Here is an 8,201-nt window from a genome sequence, read left to right as displayed (position 1 = left end):
TGTGGGTTAGGATTAGAGATGGGACTAATAAATGTCAGCTGGTATTAGGGGTATACTACAGGCCACCTGATCAAGGGGAGGCTGTTGACGAGGCTTTCTTGCTCCAGATGTGTGAGGCGTCTGGCTCACGTGCTCTTGTCCTGGTGGGGGACTTCAACTATCCGGACATTTGTTGGAAAAACAACATGGTGAGCTGCAAGAGCTCCAGAAGGCTCTTGGAATCCATTGATGATAGCTTTCTGGTTCAGGTATTGGACATACCGACCAGAGGTGAAGCGCTGCTGGACCTGCTGCTCACCAACACTGAAAAGATCATCGAAGGCGTCAAGGTTGGAGGCTGCCTGGGCTCCAGCGACCATGCCCTGGTTGAGTTTGTGATCTCAAGCGATGTGGGCCTGGCAAAGAGGCAAGCTTCTCAATGGAATGCTGGCCAAGATCCCCTGGCGCACTGCCCTCAAAGACAAGGACGTTGAGGAGAGCTGGCTGCTCTTCAAGGATGCCCTCCTGGCAGCACAAGAGGTCTCCATTCCCCTGAATAAGAAAGTGAGCAGGCGAGGTAGAAAACCGTTATGGCTCAGCAAGGACCTGCTGAGAAAACTGAGGGTGAAGAAAGGGGTGTACAAGCTCTGGAAACAAGGCTGTCACCTGGGAAGAATACAGGGATGCCGTCCGAACTTGCAGATGTGGGATCAGAAAAGCCAAAGTGCAGGCAGAACTGAACTTGGTGAGGGACATGAAAAATAATAAGAAAACCTTCTACAGGTACATTGGCCAGAAGAGACAGGTCAAAATGGGCATACCTACTTTGGTAAATTTAAAAGGAGAACTGGCTTCAACAGATGAAGAGAAAGCTGAGGTGCTGAATGAGTTCTTCACCTCGGTCTTCACTGGTGGCCAGGATTCTAGGCTTTTTCACGTCCCTAAGCCCTGCATCCCCATACCTCTATGTGAGGACCAAGGGAGTAAATCCAATCTCTCCCAACTGAAATTAAGGGTTTAGAGGAAAGTCAAGGAGCTGGCCTCCTAATATACTGAATGTAGTAACAAAGTCTATGGGGCCCACGGGAATTTTTGGCCCGGCATTGGGGGGCCACCCTATCCCAAGGGGTCCTGACAGGAGCATGGGCCTAGGGATGGTTGCTGGAAAGCCGCATCTCCATTCCAATTTGACGAAGTCCGTGAGCTGTCAGGTAGACAGTCCCGGAGGAAGGGTCACGTCCACCTCCCAGATACAAAAAGGGGAGCAGGGAGGACCGGGGAACTACAGGCCGGTGAGTTCACCTCTGTGCCATGGGAAATTCATGGAACAGATCCTTCTGGACAACCATGCTGATCACATAAAGAGCGAACACGTGAAATCCGAGACAAAGCCAGCCACGGCTTCACCAAGGGGAAGGTCATTGCTTTAGTGAATTAGGGTTTTAATGGTGTTAAGTAGGAGGGGCGCTGTTGAAGTTGCTGATAATACTAAAAGACTGAGAGCTTCTCAGTAATAAAAGAAAATCTCGGACATCATGCGTAAAGAAACTGTGATATACTTGCCAGAAATGGAGAAAAATAGTCACGAAAATAAACCTGTGCTATAAATTAAAGATGTGCCCCAGTGCGCAAGTGGTAGCGAATGCGTGTTGCAACATCAGGGAGGCCCCTGGGTTCGGATATCCCCCCTTGTGGCGCAAAGTGCGGTAGAAGTGCCACTGGGCTACACAGGAGGGCTCTGAATCCCGCCGGTTCGAGCGAACGTGCGATGAGGTGCGGTGTTGCCAAACCCGGTCGCTACTCAATCCCGCACTGCAGACTCTATACTGTTGGCTAATCCACTGATAGTATGGCCATTCGGCACTACTTTCAACAGTGTGTCAGTTCGCTGCGTGACATAGCATCCATCCCAGTGGTCTTACCGTGGTCAAACCCTCAGCATACCCTTGCATTGTGTCCCATCGCTCCAATCCACTCCTCCGGGCCCCTAATCAGCAATCAACTGCTGCCTTTCCTCTTGGTAACGTACCGCAGATGCTTCTTCAGAGCTCATATAGCATGGACTTCCTTCCTCCCCTCAGCAGCTCTCCTTGCAGCTCATCTGCATTCCTTACTGAGATACTGGCTTGCTTCCAGAACCAGCTGCCTGCAAGACAAAAGAGAAAAAGGGAAAGGTGGGATTCATGCAATGCAATACCCGAGGCTACGTCACACCACCACATATGTGCAGCCTCAGGAAGTTCAGCTGCACTACAGCCTTTGTCAGAATGGAAACAGGCACTGTTCAATTAAGTGTGACCTCCAAAGGCATTTGTCACAGGTCAGAAATAGCGCACTGCAAATCGATCACTTCACTGCAGGTGGTATACCTCCAAAATTCTTTTGCTTTTGGAAAATGGTGGACACGGAATTGAAGGACACCAGGAAAATGACATCTACTTGCCTGCAGATAGTTAAGCTTGAAAAGATAGGACTTGAGGCAATAACTCTGTGCCAAGCATTAAAGCACACCAAGCAGAAGGGCATTTACAGGGACATGCGAGGCACACCAGGGGTTAAGGACTGGAGGTGGTCAGGGCTGCATCAGATGTACAAACACACACACAACAATTCATATATCTCTAGTATCTCATCTCAAGGAATGTCAGGCCTGGCAAATAACCGCCACCTAAGTCAGGACCCCTGAGCTTCAGGAGAGTCAGCTTGCAGGGGCGTTCAAAGAACTATTGATGAGAGCCACCAGAAAACTGCTGGTAGGGCAAAGGAATGGAAAAAAAGGATGGGTAAACGTTCTCAGAAATACTTTCTTAAAGCTTGGAGCTCCAAGCTCCATCCCGAACACACAAAATTCCAGCAGAGCGAGGCAGGGAAAGCAAGCATGCTTTGAACCTGCTGGTTACAGGGAGCAACAAGAAGGAAATGAAGGAACAGCGGAAACAGAGACATCCAGCCCTCTTCACTTTGCGGCCTTCTACAGTGGAGTGACAAGCATCAGTGGGGGAAAGGAAAAGCAACTAGACCATCACTCAGCCAGACTTTGGCAGGCCTTTCATTTGACTAAGGTTTCCTGATAGCACTCAACGTGATACAAATTCTACCACTGAGCAAAACCCCATGAAGCCCCCACTCACCTCAGCAGAGGTCACCTGTTAACCCCATCCTTCCACCTAATCCATTACACACGCACACACGTGCACCACTCTGCCCTTTTTGCCACATCCATATGCACACGCCACATTTGTGTGTCCTCAGTTTCATTCACAGACATGCTGCAAACAATCCCTGGAACACGGTATGTGCCCAATAGCCTACAGAAAACATCCTTGTGTGCACCTGTGTGCAAACCCAACTCCTCAGCCACACCCCTGCTGGCAAGCACGCCCAATTATTTTGCCAATTCTCTATCTATCTATCTTACCCATGTGCTCACACCACACTCACCGCATCCACATCCCTTAGTGCAGCCCTGTGACACACACACCACAGGGCACATGTGTAAACCCCTTCCTTTCAACTCCAACCAAAAAGTGCAGCGCACACCACCAGTCCACTCAATGTCCTTGCTGCAAACTCAAACACTCTGCACACCACTGGTGCACTCACATATATGTGCATGGCCTCAGTCCTTGCACACATACCCACTGAACCTACCACAAACCTGGAGCAACCCCACTGGTTTGTACACTCATGAACACAAACATGTACACCACACCTGTGCACAGAATCACACACATTACGGCAAAAACCACACACCACCAAAACAGTGCGGAACCCCACTGCTTTGCCGCAAATCCTGTGCCACCACTCACGTGTTTGTCATGCACTGGATTTCCCCGCCTGTCCTCAGAGGTCTCTTACTTAGGATTGAAGAGTGCAGGGAGGCAGCCAGAACTGTCTGCTTCCCTTGCTGCCTGCTGGGGCAAGTTTGTTGGCGATGGTTGGGTTGCTTTTGCTTTTTCCTTGGGAGGTGGGAAGGAGCTTTGGGTTGGAGGCACATCCCGTGCCAGAGCATCTATGGCACGTGTGGGATCAGCACGTCTTCAGAGAAGTTGGTAGGGTTGCACACCAAGCTGCAGCAGAGGAAGGGGAGGAGGTCCCAGCCACAGTATCTGCACCATGCTATGCCGACGCTGGGCAGCTTGTTCCTGCTCAGCAGTGCATCAGACAAAGAAGCAGCGGAGCGAAATCAGGGATGGGGGGGTACCATCAACGCAGTTGGTGGATATCTGTTGCAGAACATACAGGACCCAGAGCCTTGCGGGTGTTTTCTGCTTTTGTAGCATTTGTGTGCTGTAGCTGAGCCAAAAAGTTCTGCCTGAATCTTTTCTCGCAAGAGCCGCCTACGGTAACAAATGGCTGCATGGACGGAGGATTGTGACAGAAAGCACTTTGTCTCCTTGACAGCCATAGTTACACTGCCTAGAGAGTGAGAGAGGCAGGCAAAGTACTGCCTTGAGTTTGTCAAGGGTGAGCTCCTCCTTGCAGCAGCGTAATGATGGCAGGGCTGGAGATGATCTGCAGAGCCGGCTCAGAGGTGGGAGCCAGGAATGGACACGGCGGGAGGACAGAGGTGTCAGGGAGCAGCCACGGCGTTGAAGAGCATCCAAAGGCCCTGAAAAAGCATCACCAAAGCCACAGCCCAGGAAGCTTGTTTTTTCATGAGCAAGGAACCCAGGCGATGCTAGAGATTATTGCCACCCTCCCACACAACACAGGTAAGCAGAGATCTTGCTGCAGACATCCCAAAGCCAGGCAAAATGGGAACCCAGAGCTCTGCCTGCACGAACCCCACAGCCATAGCATTGCAAGCTGAGCTGCCTTGCTGTTTGTTGCATTCATCCCAATCCCTGTGATTGAAGACTCAGAATGCAGTCGAGGCGATGACTGAGCATGAGTGCTGCCTTATTCAACAGGAGAAATAAGGGTGTGTTGAGTCTGGAGGAATGATGGGAACTCACCCTTTCTCTTGCCATCACGAGACTAGGCTCCGAGGCTCACACTGTGGCCCAGAGCCTGGGGACTGGTGGTCATTTCTACTCCCCCCCTCCAAGATTGCTCAGCTTCACCTCACTGATGCTGCACTGCTCCTGCATGGTGGTGCTGCTGATATGGGGGCACTCGGGGTTGTGCTTGCGCCTGGGCTGACTCTAAAGGCATTGGGCCTGGGCTTGGTGCCTGTGGTGTCTGGCAGGCCCAGGTCAGCAGCTTCAGCAGGGATGGGATGAATGAGGGGCTTCCACTTGGATGACACTCTTCTCTCCATCCCTGCTGTCACATGGAAGGCTGTCCTTTGAACTGCAGCATCCTGTGCTTCCTAACAGTTCTTCATTGATGGAAGCACAGGATGCTGCATCGTAACATGCCTGGCGTCTTGGAGATATACAAGGGCTCGGGTCACCTAGGAAGGAGTAGATGTACAAGGGTTAGTTTCAAACATTTGCAAGTTGAATCATGAAAGGTTGTTGATACTTGGTAATAGAGTGGCGGCAGGAAGAAGCAAGTAGGCTTGAAGCAGCATAGCCACTGTCTTGAAAGTGATCCTCATTCAGGTCGTGTGTTGACAAGAGACTCATTTGGGAAAGACGGGGGTCAACTGAAGACGTCAGGCACGGGCCTGAATGCCAGAAGGAGGTATGTGCTCACTGAAAGCATGAATTCTACCTGTGTTGCTGACAAGCAGTGATTTGTAAGCTGGATTTGCACCCTTACCTGCCAGGACCACGACTTCTGCTTCTGAGGCACTGCGCTGCAGTTGGCGTTCCGCCACAGGGGATGATGGTTTGCCCAGGCAGAAGCAGGAACGCCAACTGCCAGCTCGTGACTCCTTCCACTTGCAGGGCACACTTGGTCTGGAGAGAGAAAACAGAGCATGCTGTCAGTCGTGGTGCAGGGTGAGTGAGGGAAGAGCTGCCCCGAGCCCTTGACAACAGTTGCCTATTCCTGGCACTCCCTGCACTGCTCTGCCTGGTTTCTGCTGAAACACAGCTTAGAAACGTGCTCTGTTTCAAACAGCAGAGGACGCTTCCATTCCCACAGCTCAGCCCTGAAGTCCTGCTGGCTACATTCCTCTCAACCATGTCAAGCAAGATGCGGAGCATGTGAGCAAAGGCTCCACAGCCGGACAGGACAGGAGCTGGCAGGCATAATATCTTTCTGAGGAACCGTGCAGCCATAAGGGAAGTTCAAAAGCATCTCTGACTCTTAACGCTAATAACTCCTCGGCCTCAGCTCACTGCCATCTTTAATTTCTAATGCCAGCAACTCCGACCAACAGGTCTGCTTACAGGAGAAATGCAATTGATTTCAGGCACGCGGCCTGGAAATCTGGAAATCCCCAGTGCTTTCTGATACAGCCAGCACAGGCCAGGAAAGACGTCAGAGTGGCTGTCTGCATCTCGTGACTGCCTGCCCAACCAGGAAGGAAAGGAACCCTTGTGTGGCTCCGTTGACCCCCTCGGGCAACTGTATGTTTGTTGAGTCCTCGGAGATATAATGGAGAAAAATTAAACCGATAAAACCCACCCGACCAATGATGATAGGGGCAGAAAAGGGAATTCCTCTTTACCTTTCAGATGAAAAATTGATGACTGTGTGGAACCTTCCCAGTACCGCTGCGGGGCCTTCCTCCACCTCAATGTCATCGCAGTTCTGTGCCACAGCAGGAGAGCTGCTCTGGCCTCTTCTCCGAGCCTGTGCCTCCTGCAGGGTGAGCAGTTGTGTGACAGTAGGAGACTCCCACGCAGACTTGGACCCCGACAGAGAACTGTGCCCTGCAAGGGAAAACCACAGGTAAGACAGAGGATCAGAAAGCAGCAGCACAGCCACCCCAGTTCTGCATTTTTCTCAGACTCGCTTATTCGAACCACTGGAAGAAGAGGAGCTCAAAATAACCGTGTGCTCAGAGGTATGCTCGTGGCAAAGGACACAGCCATAATTAAGAGCAGCTCACTGTATCAAAACAGGCAAACAAAAACCCTAGAAAAACTAGGGGGCAGGGATCTCAGAAAGCTTTGCTGCCACACTTCAATCAAGCTTCACCTGCTTGCAAAACATCTTAACGGCAGTGACAGTTTTCTCCATGTAAGGTTTGGGTTTGGACACACTAAGGATCCAGCAACAGGGCACCATATTCTAATCTAAGCCCAGAAGCCTGTTGTCTCCTCGACAGCAAAAGCATTTTCAAAGGTCTTGGAGAAGGCCTGGATTGGATCAAGGTGTCAGATCAACATCAAGCTAATGGAGGAAGACGCTCACCTGCTCCCTCTCCCTTGGCTGGTGTGGATTTGGAGCCGAAGAGAACATCTGCGTGGCTTATGAGGAGTTCCACAACAGCTGTCTGTGTCTGCAGCTCCATGCAGGCAGCTTCTCCACTGGTGGTCACAGACTGGCTCCGCTGAAGAAAAGGCAGATCTTACAAGTCATTTCCCCAAGATCATTTCCCCAAGTCTGAATTTCTGTAGCCAAAAACTGTCAAGTTGGGCTCTGGAGACTTCCGCAGTGGGCAAACAGCGATGCCACTGACAAAATTCTCCTGGATGATCAGGGGGACAACAGACCCATCTAAACATGAGAGCAGAAACTGTCATCTAGAAATTGTGCCCCTGGGGTTGGGGGAGAGCAGAACTAAGCATCGTGTTGAAACGGAAAAAGAAGTTTACCTTAAGAGGTTTGGAGCCCACACAATTGCTAAATTCTTAGCATGCATGTTGGTGATAGAGCAGTTCCTGGCCAGAGACAGCAAGTGCCTCATGAGATACTCCAGTGTCCTGGAAAACAAGAGAGGCAGATGTTCAGCACCAAAAAGCAAGCCGTGCTGCCGTGCACAAAACAAACCTCAGTTCTTGCTAGTGGTTGTCATTGCTACCATCCCTGAATATGAAGGAGGTAAAACATTCCCAGTGCCACCATGCTGCAGCATCCAGAGTCCAAGACAAAGGCACACCACAGCCATCGGCTGCACCAACCGAGTGCCCCGTGCCAAAGGAAATGACCAATCAACTTGACATCCGATCAAGCCTTCCCGATCCCGCCTTCAAGGCGTGCACAGGCATGTGTCATGATTTGCCAGTGTGAGACACCACTCTGGAATTGGCATCATCAGCCTCCTGAAAGGCAGGCAGGTTTGTGAGCTCAGCAAGACCAAGCACCGGCACTGCCTGTAGTGAGTGAGCGGGCAGCTGCATTGGAAGTGGCGTACTGCAATGTCTATCACACACGCTCCC

At 51.1% G+C, this 8,201-nt stretch overlaps 2 protein-coding genes across 2 annotated transcripts in view; both read right to left on the bottom strand.

The window, feature by feature from the left end:
- LOC107305732 (rho GTPase-activating protein 32-like) overlaps positions 1–8,201 on the bottom strand; it is a 964,878-nt gene that overhangs the window by 936,525 nt on the left and 20,152 nt on the right. The window lies entirely within an intron of this gene.
- On the bottom strand, positions 5,962–7,369 carry LOC107305730 (rho GTPase-activating protein 32-like). The gene is made up of 2 exons (XM_015848242.2): positions 7,234–7,369; positions 5,962–6,749 (listed from the first exon to the last, which is right to left on the bottom strand). The coding sequence occupies exons 1-2, from the start codon at positions 7,331–7,333 to the stop codon at positions 6,541–6,543; spliced, it is 309 nt and encodes a 102-aa protein (XP_015703728.1). The 5' UTR covers positions 7,334–7,369; the 3' UTR covers positions 5,962–6,540.

This window comes from Coturnix japonica, chromosome Z, assembly GCF_001577835.2.
Source record: "Coturnix japonica isolate 7356 chromosome Z, Coturnix japonica 2.1, whole genome shotgun sequence".
Classification (NCBI taxonomy): domain Eukaryota; kingdom Metazoa; phylum Chordata; class Aves; order Galliformes; family Phasianidae; genus Coturnix; species Coturnix japonica.
The sequence above is the reverse complement of the archived record's forward strand: the minus strand, read 5'-3'. Positions and strand labels throughout refer to the sequence as shown.

Coding starts and splice junctions, on each gene's coding strand:
- LOC107305730 (XM_015848242.2), bottom strand. CDS start 7,333: ATGGAGCTGCAGACACAGACAGCTGTTGTGGAACTCCTCATAAGCCAC. Junction 6,750..7,233: donor AGCCAAGGGAGAGGGAGCAG/GTGAGCGTCTTC, acceptor TTTCCCTTGCAG/GGCACAGTTCTCTGTCGGGG.